The sequence below is a fragment of the Malus sylvestris genome, chromosome 7, assembly GCF_916048215.2.
Source record: "Malus sylvestris chromosome 7, drMalSylv7.2, whole genome shotgun sequence".
In the NCBI taxonomy this organism is placed as follows: domain Eukaryota; kingdom Viridiplantae; phylum Streptophyta; class Magnoliopsida; order Rosales; family Rosaceae; genus Malus; species Malus sylvestris.
The window spans coordinates 18,048,478-18,065,413 of record NC_062266.1 but is presented as its reverse complement, the minus strand read 5'-3'; the positions used below and the strand labels follow the sequence as shown (position 1 = coordinate 18,065,413).

General features: G+C 37.4%; 1 protein-coding gene and 1 long non-coding RNA gene across 5 annotated transcripts in view; one reads left to right on the top strand and one right to left on the bottom strand.

The window, feature by feature from the left end:
* Positions 1 to 15,125, bottom strand: part of LOC126628914 (uncharacterized) — a 54,548-nt gene extending 39,423 nt beyond the window's left edge. The window contains exon 1 of the long non-coding RNA XR_007625624.1: positions 15,063 to 15,125. This is a non-coding gene — a long non-coding RNA (uncharacterized LOC126628914). The remainder of the gene's footprint in view (positions 1 to 15,062) is intronic.
* On the top strand, positions 6,537 to 10,764 carry LOC126628907 (serine/arginine-rich splicing factor RS41-like). 4 transcript variants are annotated; one of them, XM_050298775.1, is made up of 7 exons: positions 6,938 to 7,073; positions 7,919 to 8,101; positions 8,185 to 8,425; positions 8,627 to 8,739; positions 9,147 to 9,379; positions 9,741 to 10,151; positions 10,395 to 10,764. In XM_050298775.1, the coding sequence occupies exons 3-7, from the start codon at positions 8,401 to 8,403 to the stop codon at positions 10,429 to 10,431; spliced, it is 819 nt and encodes a 272-aa protein (XP_050154732.1). In that variant the 5' UTR covers positions 6,938 to 7,073; positions 7,919 to 8,101; positions 8,185 to 8,400; the 3' UTR covers positions 10,432 to 10,764. The 4 variants fall into 4 exon arrangements, with proteins under 4 accessions (XP_050154729.1, XP_050154730.1, XP_050154732.1 ...); XM_050298772.1 differs by lacking the exons at positions 7,919 to 8,101; positions 8,185 to 8,425 and adding an exon at positions 6,537 to 6,696 and having other exon boundaries at positions 6,941 to 7,073; XM_050298773.1 differs by lacking the exons at positions 7,919 to 8,101; positions 8,185 to 8,425 and adding an exon at positions 6,550 to 6,696 and having other exon boundaries at positions 6,948 to 7,073.
* Positions 15,126 to 16,936: the final 1,811 nt, after the last annotated feature.

Below are 16,936 nucleotides of genomic sequence, written 5' to 3'. Positions count from 1 at the left end.
TTCCTTGCATCTAAAATCTATGGATTTGGTTGGATGAATAGGTTTCTCCAAGTTCCCAAAATTGAGAACCTCTAAGTCTCTTCACCAAGGTTAGATTGTAGAAGAAATGAGTGACCTTGGAGTAGTAGGATTGCTAGATGTACCCTCCAAGGTGTTGGCCTCTTTAGAGAGAAAATGGAGAGACAATTCTCACCAATTTTCCCAAAATTAAACCCTTATTTTTCCTTAATGAATTTTTAGTTATAAAGTCATTTATATAGTCACTTCTTTAAGTGACCTAAACAACCAAAACCCTAATTCATCACATACATGGCCGGCCATTTAGGGAATTTGGGCCTTTTGGGCTTTAATGAATCTTTATTCATTAAATTGTCATACAACTTAAGTTAATGGGCTTGACGTTCGAAGCCCATTGGGCCTTAAGGTCCAAAACTATCCCGAGGTCTTTAACGAACTTATTCGTTTGATTAATTAACATATTAATTAATCCTTGCCATAAATAAATGATTAAACCATTTAATCATTCTTACTCATTTCCGTTTAATCTTCAATCTCCACCTTTTATGGTGTGCGATCCATTAGGTTCCTTTTAGCGAGGTAGTGGGCGATTAAAACCATTTTACATCGATTGTGAATTGAAACTATTTTCAATTCTCCCTTTAGTGATTACACACGTTTAGGGCTTCCACAAACCATGAGTGATACCTAGCAGCATATCATGGTTACCCAAGCTAATCAGAAGAGGATAGAGAACCTATTCAGTTCGGGATTACAAATGCAATACGGTCTTTCTCTAATCTAATACTCTTGACCACATTGTTTGGTATGATAGTTTATTTACTCATGTCTACTATCCAATATGAATCGTTTGCTTATATGATTTCCTTGAATGTGATTTGGAACGCATTCCCTAATCTCATTCATACTCTGGCCAGAGATTCCAAATCATATCACAGAGTATTCTCCCTCAACTGTTTGAAGGTTAGAGATCCCTTGTTGCGCATTCACTTGTCTCCATAGCTAAGTGGCTTAACCCCAACGATGCCGTGGACACCCCGAGGGGGTGACTTTGACATAATCAAAGATCAAGGACTTAACCACAAGACAACTGTGATGCCTCATGTCAAAGGACTACTTTGCATTATCCCAACCATGAGTTCTTATGTGACATGGAATATGAGAACTCTTCGTTGATCACGTTCAGTGTATTCATTCTCTATTGAGCACCTACGTACTTGTCTTGATGTCACACACACCAATGACTCGAGACTAATCACTCTCCCTGAGAGAAGACATAGTACGTACCGATCTTTACGGACTGTCAATGCCCAATTGACAATCCTATGACCAGGAACATTTAGGATGTGTCTACGAAAGAATGGTCTCATGAATCTAACTTCATTAGATTACATTCTCCCAATCACATATTCCTTGGACTTTATCGTTTAAGCATATAACATTTATATGAAACGGCTCAAACAATAATCTTTGCCCTTTATATGTAAAACTAGATTAGTTTAACATGTGAAATGTCCGTAAAGTATCATCATATGATTGGTTTTAGGGCACATTTCCAACAGTTTCATGCGAACTCCAGATACGATCGCATGCCTATACACCTCAAAGAAATCTCGAAACAGCTTATTCGAATTGATCGTGACGTGAGTAGCCTTGGATGACCCATTTACCGAAAAATCCGCCTTGATGATACAAAGGCGGATTATATTCATCACCTCTAAGACTGGAGGGAGACATACTCGAAGAATTCCTGCATGGAAGGCTTAAGAAAAATATTCAAAAGGGTCATAGCATAGCACGTTACGACCCAGGCCTCTCCCTCTCTTTCTTCTCTTTCGGTGTAGCAAGGCATGTCACACCTCGACCTAGACGTACGTCCAGGATCGGCTTGTGACGTCACCAAGAACCCGTATCTCTAACATGTCCCACATCTAGGATATGGACAAAGCACAACTCAAGATTTGGATTGCGTAGTAATTTTCGTATACTTTATGGTTGCATCTAACCTCCTTGTTAGACTGCCTAGTACCCTAAATAGGGATCAAACCATTCGTAGTTCACCATTTGTTAAACTCTAAACTTTCTGTAATCACTTCCTAGTATAAAACATAGAGTACCACACTACACATCAACCATAAGCCAAACAACAGTTGTCATCTTGCCATTCACACACAGATATGCTTTCCAACACTATTCCACAATCACATCAATCAATAACATTTACAACACACCAAAATGCAGGGCTAGAGCGACATAGTTCGGTTGAAGCCTACATCTTTGAAGAATGTGATTTCAGACCACTCAACAAAATCCAACAACATCGGGTTCCGGACCATTCAATTGAATAAAAAAACCAAGCAGGATTCCGGACCACTCAACGAAATCCAAACCAGGATACGATTTCAGACCAATTAACGAGATCGCTGAGTATAAGAGATTTCGGACCTCTTAATGAAATTCGAGTGGATACCATTCCGGACCACTCAATAGAATAACAGAGTACAATGGATATATTACCAATTAACGAAATTTTAGGCAGGATACGATTTCGGACCATTCAACGGAATCGCAGAGTACAAGGAATTCCGGACCACTTAACGGAATCTAGATAGAGAGGGAACATGACCACTTAACGGAACCCCAGCGGAACCCAGTTTTGGATCACTCAATGGAACTGAGCGGAAGTCCATGGAGCATAACAATGGCTTGAAGAAACAAAATATGAATTAAGTTACTCAATTTACAAAAGCTCAACGAAATGAAACAAAGCACAAGTACTAAATTTAGAACGGGTCAACGAAACGAGAAATAAAACAATGAAACGAGATATGAAACAAGCTTCAAAGCAACAAACCCCATGACAATGGTTAACGGTCCACTACTAGCCTTCACATTTCATCAAACAAATCAATCAAGCACTTCAAATTACATTTCACAAACATCATCAATACACAAGTCAAATCACATTTAATAAACATAGATCAATGGCTAAATATATATAAATCACATTTCAATAGAATCACATTTATAAAATCAAGTGCTATCCACAAATGATACTAAATACGAAATCAGGTAATAATCGTATCACATATCTTAAAGTCACTCACTAATCTATGTAGACCCACTAGACTTCACTTAGTCTCTAGTAATATTAGTTTTAGTATTTAAAACGATTCGAGACATGTTGACTAAAAGTCAACTCTCAGTCAATGGTTGGGTCCATAACCCCGATGTAATTCGATCCAGAATATCCGCCCATGAATTTTCGATCCATAACTTCCTAAGAGTATAATTTATCTTGTAGAACAATATCTTAAAATTTTGGAATGATCCAACAGTTGGATCTTCGCCAATTGCTATAATTAGGTGGCGGTCAACAATTAGTTTTACAAACTTAAAATTTCAATTCATCAAGATCCGTACGTTGGATTCCCAATCCGTTAGTTTCTAATGTCCTCAAATATTGCATGCTATAACGCATTAAAGTTTGGTGACGATCCAAAGGTTGGATCGTCAATGGTTATAATGATCAAGAGACGGATCCTAACGAAACTATGTTATGTTCGAACGATGGAATTTTGTCCATCGGATGTCACGTATGGAATCGGGGTATCAAATTTAGCCTAAAAGGGTCAAGTGGGTCCTCGGGCCACGTGCCGCCTAGACTCACTGGAAAATTTCACCCATGTCTAAAAATTACCAAAGTTTACAGGAATGTATAGCACAATAAGGGGAAGAACTTCCATACTTGGGACGAAGTCCAATTCACCTGGGAAACACCTAAAATCACCCTCGATTCGTCGAAAACCCATAAATGGGTGTTCATTGATTCGTCTTTGAACCGAACTCCGATGCCCCCAACCTTGTTTGAGGCATGTTCATGAGGTTTAAGGAGGACCTTTTATGGTGGCGGTGGAAGGAATAAGCTTTAGAAACGGTCGATCGCCACCGAATAACCCACAGACCCGTCAGTACGAACCTGAGGCCAAATCTTGTCAAATTTAAGTGGAAATGAAAGAGTGGTTGATTCCGAGTTGTTTTTAGGTGGCCTTGCGCTGTGAATTGCCAGAGAAATGTCAGAGATGGGGTCAGAGATGGCGTCAGAAATTTTCTACAAGAACCGGGCCGGGTCGTAGAGGGAAATCAGGCCAAGGAGATCCAGCTGGTTCCCCTCTTTCTTTCTTCCCTCATTTCCCTCATTTTCCCTCTCCTGATTCGGCAGCACCCCATTCTTTATCTCATTTCTCTCTTCCTTCTCCAATCATAGCCACACACATGGCACATCAAATTAATGCTCCAGTAAATATGGAGCCTTCCAAATAATGGTTAAATGACCATTTCATCCCTGTCCTTGCTCATCTATAACTTCTTCGTTATAATTCCAAATTACATTCCGTTTGCGCTCACACATTCATATTGACAAGTACTATCCAAATATATAAAGAAATCTGAAAAATCATGAAAGGATCAAATACGTCTGCAAGAAATTCTCTTTAATACAATAGGGGCAATTTCGTCATTTTACTTATCGAAAAAAAACTATACGCCGTAAATCAAAAGCGTCGAAACTACAAATACGAATACAAAATAGTAAGGAAACCAGCCAACGCTAGCACCCCTTCTCTTTCCTCTCAGATCAACAAGGCCCAACGACTCGTTTTCCTTTCCAGCACTGCAGGCCAACACATCATGCCCCTGGCCTTAAGAGCCCAACTCACATTGGCCCCTCTTTCTTTCTTTTTTTTTCTTCAGCAATAAGGGCTTAAGCCCATGCCTCACCTTCAAGACTGCTCATGCGAGCCCAAGGCACTAGAAAACTCGACCCACACCAGTCTGTCTTTTCCTCTCTTAATGAGTTTATGCCATGCAACCCGTATCAGGTGAAGGCCCAACTCGCATTGGCCTTCCTCCCTTTATCTAAGCGCCTTAACACTAGCCCATGTCATGGCTCCTTGCCACGCAGCTCATAGCCCCAACCAATTATCCTGCGCACCACCAGCAGTAGCCCTGCTACCCTCCACGACAGTTGGCTCGTGATCCACTGAAAAAAAAAAAAATAGAAGATTTTTTCAAATTTTCTTACCTTGGTGTGGCGCAGAGCAGATGACACAATGACAATCGACTCTTCGGAAAGGCAAGCACGCAAAGAAGAAAACTAAATGAGTACAATTTCCTTTAGCCTTTTCTCCCTTTCTTGTTAGGATAAAAATTGCTCTCTAAATTTATTTAACCCCTACTTAAGGTAGGCTTAAATAAGTTCTAGAGGTAATTGGTTTCCTTTTTCTAGAAGACTTAAACTCCAAGTCAATTTGGAGAATCTACATCAAATTAGGAAACAACTCTTTGTTTGCCTACTCAGCTTGGGATTTCTACACCTACTGCCCTTTTATGCCTATAATTTAGCAAGTGTGGGGGCATTTGTGGAACAAAAGTTTAGTCTCAAAAATCCAAAAGACGACACGTGGACTTTTTTTTCAAAAAGACAAGATTGCCCTTATTAAATGAGTAGAGCACACAAATATTGCTACACACAGCTCAACATCCCTGGAGGCCTGAGTAGTTACTACGACTACATCAAGCTCCCCTACTTGTGGCATGGAAAAGTCAAAAAGGCATTAAAGATAGAATTAATCACCAAATCCTATATTTAATATCCTGATTGAAGATCAACTCAAACAAGTAAAGATATCACATCAATCAAGGATACTTGCTTGATAATTCTATGATATTATCTCATAATTTATATCTTGGAATTATTCTTTCCTTATTCATCATAAGGAGGACTCACCTTGGCCAATTGGAAGTCGCCATGGTAGGGCAGAACCATACAATGTTTGGTCACCTCCCTATGAATATTCCATCTACGCCATTTACTGGTAAACTTTTGCTACAGACTTAAGCTCTAAACACTTACTCTTCTTAAAATTATTAACTTAAGCATCGGATATTCATTGGCCAAACCCCCACTTAGGGGTGGTTTGGGAGTGAGGTGCTTAAAAAAAAAGCACCCATGAAAAAAAGCTGTGAGGGTTTTAGGTGTTTGGTAAAATAAAAAAAAAGGGCTTATTTTGGAAGTTAATGTGAGAATAAGCTGAAATCAAAGGAAAAAACTGAAGCTGCTATTTGCAGCTTTGGAAAACTAGTTTTTTTTCAAAGCACACGGAGCTACAGTGCTCCTTTAATGAAAAGACTCACTATCAGATTACTTTTTTTTCTTTTCCAAAAGCACTTTTACAAAAAAGTTTACCAAACACTGCTGATTGATTTCACAGTCGTTTATTCTCATAGCACAGCCGCTTATTCTCACAACAATTTTTTATTAAAGCACAGTAATACCAAACCAACCCAAACTCTTCTCGAGTTTAACTTTCAGGGGTGCATGTAATAAAACCTTGTTGTTTTTCATTTTATTACTTTTTTTTCAGGGGTGCATGTAATAAAACCTTGTTGTTTTCCATTTTATTACTTTTTAATTTTATTTTTAAATCTCCTTTTGCGCTTATAAGAAATTGGTCCAGTAATTGTATCGCAATCATATTATACGTCGCCGCTCCACTGACTTTTCCTCTGTTTTAGGCAAAACTGCCCGAAAATACAAATCGATTCCGCAGACCCCTTTCCCAATTATTTCTAGGGCTAGGGTTTCTCAGACCTCTCTCCATCGCCAACAACTCAAAGGTACGAAAACGAAGCTCTGATACTTTCCCTTCAATGTCTTCAGCAGATCTAGGGTTTTACCATTTCAGAATCTTACTTTTGCTTAGTTCCCCTCCTTTGCTCTAGGGTATAACAATAATTATCCTTGCCCTCACTAATGGTACTCAATTTTCTACTGTTTGGAGTTGGAGAGCTCACCAAGTGTTTGTATAAATGCCGGTGAATCAACTTACTTACCTAACTGTCTAATTATTGCATCTGGAAGGGGTTAGAAAGTTTGAAGCTTGAAGAAATGAGGCCAATATTTTGCGGCAACTTGGATTTTGATGCGCGGCAGTCAGATGTTGAGCGGCTTTTCAAGCGATATGGGAAAGTTGAGAGGGTGGATATTAAGTCTGGTAAATATTGTTTCTGATTAAATAATTAAACTTTTGCTGCTTTTTCATAATGGTCTTTGTTAGTTTTTCCTTTTTTTTATTATCAAGAGTACTAGTTCCATTGGCTGTTGGCAGCATACTTATCGTACTGTGTTTGTTTCGTTTACTTTGGTTTTTCCTTTGTGTTTGTTGGCTGTGAATTTGGTGGCCAAGCTAAAGACTTGTAGATTTTCAAGCTGTTGTGGATGTTAGAGCTATATTATATGATTTGTTATGTTCAAGCTGTTGTACTTTTGGCTCCAATGTTATGTTCAAAAGTTTTGTTATGTTTATTGTGCTGAAATCTGAAGTGGTTCACTCGTTACTGAATCATCCTGCTGGGATATGGTCTTTATAGTTAGACGTTAGTGCAGATTGGAGTTTGAGCACCTTCTATTCATCCGTATGAGACGATAGGGATTTCGGGTAGAGAAATAAAAATATGTATTTTGGGGCTTAGCAGCAAGTCCTACTCCTACAGCAGCAGAGTTATTAACGCGGGACTTATACTTGCGCGCGAATGTGACAGCTACTACTTTCATGATTTTCTTCTGTGAACAAGAGTTTCCTCTTATGTTGAGTTATATTGGGGTTCCTGGATATGTCTAGAAAGGAAATGTGGTGTACAACCTGAAAAATGAAAATTGATTATTTTAAAATTTGGCTCATTGACCTTTTCGTATAGCAGCAAATACATGCAAAAAATATGAAGTCTGGTTTTCTCCCTTGGCCCTTTTTCTCCTATTCCTTTCAAAATCTTGATATACAGAAATGCTCATTCTCTATAAATTGAAAATGAGTGAGACGACTTTGTGGAAATACTGTAGGATGGGGTTGTTGTGCATTCATGCACATGACATCTCCTTCATGCTGAGAACTGAGAAGCCTGAGCTCTTTATCTGGGATGTTTGCTTGGAGTAAGTTCTAAGAGGAGATGTTGGTGCAGAAAAGATTTCATCTGTTATTCAAAAGGGTCACTACGTTATTCTTTAAAAATGTTGTTTGGATGGGTATGCTATTTTCCCATTCAGAGAAGCAGGTTACTTTTTTATTGCAGTGCAAACCCCTGTTCTCAAGAATTTCTTTGGCGCAGGATTACTTGGAATGTCCATGCTCTTCTTGGATGGATCTGCTTATCTGCATTTCTTTTGTAGCATGTGCCCAAGCATCACTTATTGTATTTTTCCAGAAGAATTAATTTGATCTGCCTTAGTCCTGCAATCCTACTTTCCCTCAGACACCATTGCTTTTTCATTCATCATGACTTTTGCTCCGTGTTCAATTTCCGACATGTTCCAACATAGATTCCATGATGATATCGCACCCACTGGCAGGTTTTGTGTTACTTCCTAACAGATGATTTTGTATGCATATAATATTTTAGTGTTTGGGACGTCAACATTTCCTCACATTTTAGACTGAATGCCTAACAAACTTGTTAGAAAAGAATGTTGTGGTAACTTTGGTGTACGGTCCTTGGTTACTTCACTCGGTGGTATTAATAGGATTGGTTCCATTTATATTGGTTTAAATAGGATTTGCTTTTGTCTATATGGACGACGAACGAGATGCTGAGTATGCAATTCGAAGACTTGACAGGACAGAATTTGGTAGGAAGGGACGCCGGCTTCGTATTGAGTGGACCAAGGTAAAGTTGGCAGTGTGGTCAGGTTTTGAAAAATTGATTTATGACGTTATGGTCAGTTGCATTGCATACTTGCTGAGCATGTGAATTCCTAACACGTACAAGTATAATACTAGAATTTGACATTGCTTTCTAGCATGTGAATTCTTACTTAAGCTGTTGCTTTTCATATTATTAATATTGTGATTGTGTCGATCAAAATCATATCCTCTACCTCCTTCCATTTTCTGAATTTATGCGTGCAACTGGTACATATGTTGATAACTGCTTCATGCTTCTTTTTCTCTTCTCTCAATTATGTAATTTTCTTTTACATGTGATCAAATGGATAAACTATGAGTGACAAGCTTTGCCTGATTATTTTATTGGAAGTTTTCACTCATTTAGTTTCACAATATTCTGTGTTGAAGCATGAAAGAGGGATTAGGAGACCTGATTCAAGAAGGCCTTCAGCTAACACGAAGCCCTCAAAAACCTTGTTTGTTATCAACTTTGATCCAGTCCATACCAGGACAAAGGATCTGGAGAGGCACTTTGATCCCTATGGGAAAATTACAAACGTAAGGATTAGAAGGAATTTTGCTTTCATTCAATATGAATCACAGGAGGATGCTACTAAAGCTTTGGAGGCAACAAATACAAGGTTCTGTTTTCATTGACAACTCCTATAGTGCTGTTGCTTGATTTACAAGTTCAAAGACTTTTGCCTTTGGTGATTGTTTGGAAGTGAATTCAAAGGGAGAATGTCTCCAACTTCTAGGAAATTCAGTTTTGTTTCCCTTACAAGTCATGTCATCAGTTCTTTAAAAACTATTTACTCCAAAGCTGATAGTACTTGCTTGTAAGGAAAATTAAATATGCTGATTTGGATTGTCATAAAAAGGTGTTAAAAGAAGAGAGAAATATTCAATGCTTTGGTTTGCAAAAGACTACTTAGTCTGAATTCGTAAAAAATTTGCAACTTGCTTTATTCTAACTTTAATCAACTTCTTTCTGAGGTACAGCAAGTTCATGGATAGGGTTATTTCTGTGGAATACGCTGCTCGTGATGATGATGATAAAAGAAATGGGCAGAGTCCTGACAGGAGGGGCCGTGATATGTCTCCTGAGAGAAGAGGCAATGATCGTGGGCGATCTCCAAGCCCGTACCGCAGAGATAGGGGAAGCCCTGATTATGGCCATGGTGCCCGCGTAAGTTCTAGAACTGAATCAAGAAGAAGTCCTGATTATGAGAGAGCTGCAAGCCCAGTCAATGATAGATCTCGTCCAAGTTCTAGACCTGATCCTAGAAGAAGTCCGGATTACGAGAGATCTGCAAGCCCAGTCAATGATCGATCTCGTCCAAGTTCTAGACCTGAACCAAGAAGTCCCAGTGATGAGGGAGCTATAAGCCCCGTCAACGATGGATACCGCAGGTTTGTGAGGTCAACTTTTCTCGATTTTATGATCTTTGATCTTTTCAGAGGTGTAGGGGTGTTCTAACATGTTAATGAAATTATGTTCAAGTGGGAGTTTAAATGCTAGAGGCCACCAACGTAGTTCATCTCTTTTAGCATGGTTTATTTTGGTTTGCATGATTTGGCAAAGTTGTATTTATATGTGAATGTATTACACATACTAGCACCATTCTGAGTATATTTGTATTGTTGATATTTCAGCCGTTCACCCCCACCCCGGGAAAGATCTCGTTCCTGAGAACCAGCAAGAATATGGAGCCTCTTTGTAGTGGTTAGCTGATCTTATCTTTGATTTGTAGTTGAGATTCTAAAGTTTGGTTATTCCCTTGTTATTAGTATTCGGATAAATGAGTTTAAACTTGAATGTGCTTTCAAAGTGACGAATTCGAAGTTTGTTTAGTAGCCAATCAATGGTTTATCGGGCATCTGTGTTCGATACCTAAATTGTTATTTTTCTGTGAGTTTGATGCACTAGCAGGGGTAACGGTGTAATCAAATTGTATTGGTGTAATTTCGTGAGCCTGGTTTTGGCGTGAATGTTGAATGCTGCACCTCATTTTAAAATTCGATATATGATCTGTGTTTTTCCTTTTTGAGAAGGCTCTGTTATGGCACTTTGCACTGGGATGGATTTCTTGGGTTTTGTTTGATTACATTATAGTTTATCTTCTAAGTTTTGAATTTGTTATTAGGTTTAATTTTAGCTATGGGGGCTCGATTTTGATTCCATTTTACCCCTATAACCACTTTACTCTCTAAAAATCAAAATTCGTTCTACATAATCATTTTTCGTTTTTTCTATCAAATTCGTTCCATTTAGATTCTAGTTTGCCCCTGAACTTGATTTTGATCATACTTTACTAGAAATTTAGAAATCGTCATTTTACTCAAACAAATTCAAAATTCGTTTGACATCGCATTGGTTATGTTAATTTTGTTCAAAAGCCATCAAATATGCCGACGCGGATTAAAAAAATGTATATATGAAAAAGAAAAGAGAGGAATATTATTAAAATGTTGAACCAAAACCCAAAATGAGAACGACTTCTTGGCGTCATTTATCTTACTAGTGCTGACCCCATCTCGCCGGTGAGAGTTCCCTCCTCTCTTGCTCACTATCAATCTAGTCTCTCCCTCTCATTCGCTCGAAGGTTGATTTACTACCCGTGGAATTGGAGCAATTCATTATGTGGGTCTGATTTAGGTGCATTAGGTTAATCGATATATATATTTTTTTTCCCCAGATTTTTGCAATTCAAGCACAACAACCCAAAAAAATTTCGATCTTTAATTTCTTCTTTCAAAGTTAATTGTTTCTTAGTGGAGATTTGTAAAATGATAACTTTTTAAGTTTTAGGGGACAAAGTGAGATTAAAATCGAATTTCAGTGGGCGTAGCTAAAAATATGTCTATAATATTACAATTTTACCCTTTCACGTCAGCAACTTTAATGACTATATGACAGAAGAAACGAAAACATAGTAAAGTGGAACGAATTTTAAGTTTTAAGGAATGGGGTCTCATTGAGTCCTCTAGTTCTGTTATGCCCCCTACTTAGTTCCTGCGAACGTTAGCAGCGTTGACGATCTTTTTTCCTCATATGACTACTATTTTGCTTGATTAGTCCTTGCACGACTCTTTTTCACGCTGACTTCACTCTGGTTCAGCCATTTATTGGTTGGATATCAATACCGTCTACTGATCATGGAAGGTAGTGTGGCCAATGCATCAGCAAACTGATTCTTTGTTCTAGTCAGATAATTGAATTCTAGCGGCGCAGCTAAAACTAAGCCTTGTTATTAATTAAAGTTGCTAATTGTTTATATTTTGGGTTTTGGGGTATCCAATGTCAGCCAAGTTTTAGACACTTTTGAAGCTACCTAGGTCCATGCCTCGAACCATCACTCTTGGGTTTTGTATGTTTGGTTTTTCTATTTGTGTCCAAATTCCACTTCTATTTTATACATTGACAAAATTTGAAAGTAAATTCCAGTAGTATTTCATCTTAATGTTGCTTGACTTGTACAGAGTTTATGAGCATGACTCCTACATATTGAATTCCGCATTCTTGTAATGGTTTTTTTCGCCTCTCTTTTTGATCAATGGGGAAGAAAGGATTCAAATTCGAACCTCTTCCGTCATTGGAAATAAGTACCACTAGAACAATAGCTAGTTGAGATCTCTTCTTATGAGTTGGGAAAGAGGAGGGTTGAAATCACTATTGTTCTCCGAAGGTGAGATATTCTTTTAACAAATAAAGAAAGAATCTAGACCGTAGAGTGTTGTAGTAGAAATTTAAATTCAGTTAGAGCATTTCCAACAATTTTTCTTAATGTGAAATGTGACTCTTCGAATGCAAATTCGTTGATTTGCATAGCAATTTGAAAACTAAAATTTGTTGATTTCCAATTATTCTCCAACACACTACATATTTTAGTACTTTTTAATTACTTTCATCATGTGGACTTTTGTCTAAGTATTTTATTTTTGAAAAAAAAAATTGACAAAGATTATCTCTACTAATTAATAAAACAGTCATTGTCAACCAAAATTCTATGAAATTACCAGTTTAACCCTCTAATTAAAATAGAACATGAATAAGAAATATGAGATAAAAATGTAATTTCACACAACCAAATTTTGGTGTTTTTTTTTCAAAGCCTCATTTACATGTAATCCTAACATATCTCTAATTAAAAAAATAATAATAATAAAAAAAAAACTTCACACTCTCACATTTTCTATCACTCTCTTCATCTCTCATTCTATTTCAAAAAAAAAAAATAAAAAAAAATAAAAATTTCACACACTTTGTGTATGCCCATATGCTAGTTTTAATAAAAAGAATGTTTGAAGAATGGGATGGGATAGAGGGTCCAAATTTAGAGTGCAACATATTTCTAATTTTGAAGAATCATTTGACAACTCTTTTAGAGCACAAAAAATCTTACGTAACACCTCAAATTTAATATAGCGGACTCTCTTAAAGATGCTCTTAGTTTGTCATTTGCCAAATTTCTGTTGTGCTTTGAGAATTGCATGTATTGGATGAACGAAGAGTTATCTATGCGGTCTAGGATCAAATGATCAAATATTTTGTGTGCATTATAATGCATACCAAAAAAACATATGCTGTTTGAACTATCATACACACCGACACGCAATAACATAGAATGGGAGGTCTAGTCTAGTAGTACTGATAGAGTGAGTGAGAAAAAGTGGAGTGCGAAAAGAACAAGAGAACGTGGTAGGACACGGACCAAGATCCTTTTTAGATTTTCTTTGTAAGAATTCGAGAATCAATTAATTATGTCCGTTTATCGTTAAATGTATGATCAATTTTTGTTAAATATTATTTATATTCATTTTAAATAAAAAATTTAAGTAATTTTTAATTACATAATATATGATGAATAAATACAATTAATTGATTTTTAGGATACACAAAAAGAAACCGAAGAAAATCCTAATCCGGAGGACACAAGTACAAAACTTAAAAAAAGAAGAAAAAAACAATCGACAGAAGAAACAATGTCACGTCGAGGCCACGCACCGCTGAAGCCTAAGGCCGTCTTGGTTCACTCAACGAGAGTAGGGAATAGGGACGCTCCCAAAAGCTGCCTACTTTGTATGTGTAGCCATTGCAGCTTACCACATTGAGAGCAACTCCACCCATGGTGGTTGCTCGGGGGACAGGCTCCAGGAAAGGGCCCGAGGGCCGGTGGGTAGGCCTCCAACCTTGGAGAGCCCGAGTGAAGGTGGGAGCCCGAGGGCCAGGCCCGTGGGGGATTGACAGGCCTGCTGCCCGAGGCCTGTGACGTCAGGCTGACGCAAGGCTTGCGTCCGGCCTTTTTTTTTTTAATTTTTTTTGTGTCAGGCGCGTGCCCCTCACTCGCGAGTGGGGGCGCGTCGCCCGACTGGAATTCAGGGCACGGGCCCGTGTGCCTCAGAAAACCCAGTGACCGTTAGGAAGCCACGTGGCTTCCCACGGTATGTTCGATCCCAACGGCTCTTTAATACGAGCCATCCGATTTGCAACGGTAATAAAAAAAAAGCTGATTTTATATCAACCGTTCGATCTGAGATCAATGGTTGATATTAATCTGCTTTATAAATTTAATTTTTTTTAAAATTAAGAAAAGTTACCGTTGTGACACGTGGCACAATCTGGAGTGTTGGAATTCAAATTTTTTAAAATCCAACGGCAGAGATTAATTATTTGAATAAAAATTTAAAAAAAATTGTAAAAAATCTGAAAAAAAATTTGTAAAAAATTGTTTTTACTTTTCTATAAATACCACTTCTTCTCCATCTACCTTACACCACAATTTCATATTTTCTCAACTACTTTCAATCAAATTCCTATCTTTCTCTCAAAGTTTCAATCCAATTTTTTTTCCACAAAATGACTACTGATGCAGGTACGAATTGGTTGCTTCTTGAAGATGTTGCATTGTGCACTAGCTGGGTTGAAGTTACTAATAATTCCCTTACGGGTAATGAGATGCAGTTGCGAGAAATGTGGAGTTTAATTCATACCAAATTTCTTGAGCAAATGGGTGGGAAAAGAACCAAAGAATCAATGTCCAGGCGTTGGAAAATACTTAGCCATTCCTTTAGTACGTGGAGAGATGCCTTGACACAAGCTAGTAGTAATGTTCGAAGTGGGGCAAATTATGCGGATGAGGTAAGAATATATTATAATTATTTGCTTGTATTATTATTTTGTTACCTACTTTGATTATAATTATTTGTTTGTATTATTTATTTGTTACCTAATTTCATTATTATTATTTTTTGTATTATTTATTTGTGACCTAAATGGGGGCAGCCTCTCCATAAATGGGGGTAAGGCTAGCCGACATTCACCTCTCCCAGACCCTGCGTAAAGCGGGAGCCTTGTGCACTGGGTACGACCTTTTTTATTTATTTGTGACCTAATTTCATTATTATTATTTGTTTGTATTATTTATTTGTTACCTAATAATTTCATTATTATTATTATTATTTGTTTGTATTATTTATTTGTTACCTAATGATTTCATTATTATTCATTTGTAGCAACTTCAAGCACAAGCATGGCATGCAGCCAAAATCAAATCAAGAAACAAATCATTCAACCGGTGGGAATGTTGAAATATTGTTAAAGATTGTCTTAAATTCAAAGTTGTGCCAGTTGGTCTAGAAGTATGCATGAACAACACCCCTCTACACAGCACCCCTCCACACTCTACACCCGATCATGGCTCCCATGTTGATGAAAAAGATGGAGAAGAAATGCCTGAAACGCCCATTCCTGAACAAGCGTCGGGGTCGACCCGTTATCCAATTAGGCCTCAAGGTAAGAAGGCTTAAAAGAGGAAAGGGAGTGCTTCCAAGAATGATTATGGAAAGTACATGCAAGAACTTGCTCGTCAAGGTGAATTGACGTTGGCGTGGGAATTGGCGAAATATGAGGTGATGCAAAAATTATCTTAACACACAAATTTAACCCTCTTTTGACAATTGTAGTACAAGTATAAGTAGGGATCGTTCTGGACTGGGGATTAGGAGGGCTTGCTAATAACCTCTAAACTGACTCAAAAGCATAAAACTAAACTTAAAAACATTTAACAAGACTCACAAGACTCAAAGCAAACTTAAAATACTCAAAACAGCTTAAAACAACCAAATAAACTTAAATTAGACACTAGGAATGACTTTGGACGAAAATTGACTTTTACTTGAATCAAAACACTTAAAAACACAAACTAAAACAGATTTGAAACACTTTGAAACAAGAAACGAAAAGGGGGGTTTTGATTTGGATGAAGTTGAAACAAACAAACAAGTATGAAAAACTAGACAGATTGTAAAACGAATGTGAGAAATAAGATGATGGATGGGATGGCTAGAGGCTTTTTCTCCACACATGATATGTATGCAAACAACTCGATTTCCAGTTACTACTTCATTGAACTATGAATGACAATGCTCCAAATTAATCGTGACATCACTAATTAACTCTCAGATTTTCCTTGTTTTATTGGATTTGATGACATCATTCAACAACCCAAAACATTCTTCAAAAGTTCCCTACATGACATCATAATAGAGATACAATCAAAGATCATTACGTTTAATGAAAATCATAAGCATTGACAAAGCACTTGCAACTATGACATCATGTCACTTATGCTAGGAATTGAACTTAATGTGATCGTTTATAAGTGACCTTCACTACATGTGAATATAAGTTTGTAACGATTATGTGAAACTTCCTTATATTCTAGCAACAGATTTATGCATGCCAATTATTTGTCGACCCTTAATTAACAAATACAAATAAGTTATCAATCAAATAGTTAAGCCAATTGCATTCATGATTCAAGAGTTCATAACTGGAATTTATCAAATTATATTGCACACATAATCATGGCTTTGAAATCACCCCTAGCCAAGAAGGGTTTAGCCACTCATATTTACAACAAAACAAAGGGAAATGAATTTAAAAATTAGAAACAAAAGAAACAAAAGAAAGAAAACACCTAAACGCTCCAACGATCCAAGTTGGACAGCAAGCACGTCCAAGCACTTTCCTTCCCTTCCTTTGCTACGGCACAAGGTATTGGTGAGTGTTTGAAGGTTTATTTGTATGGAAGAATGGATGTGAAGATGAATGGATGTGTTTGGATGAAGGTTGTGTTGAAATGGGAGTGAATGATCTAACCAAGTATCCACCCAATTTATGTTACACACACTTC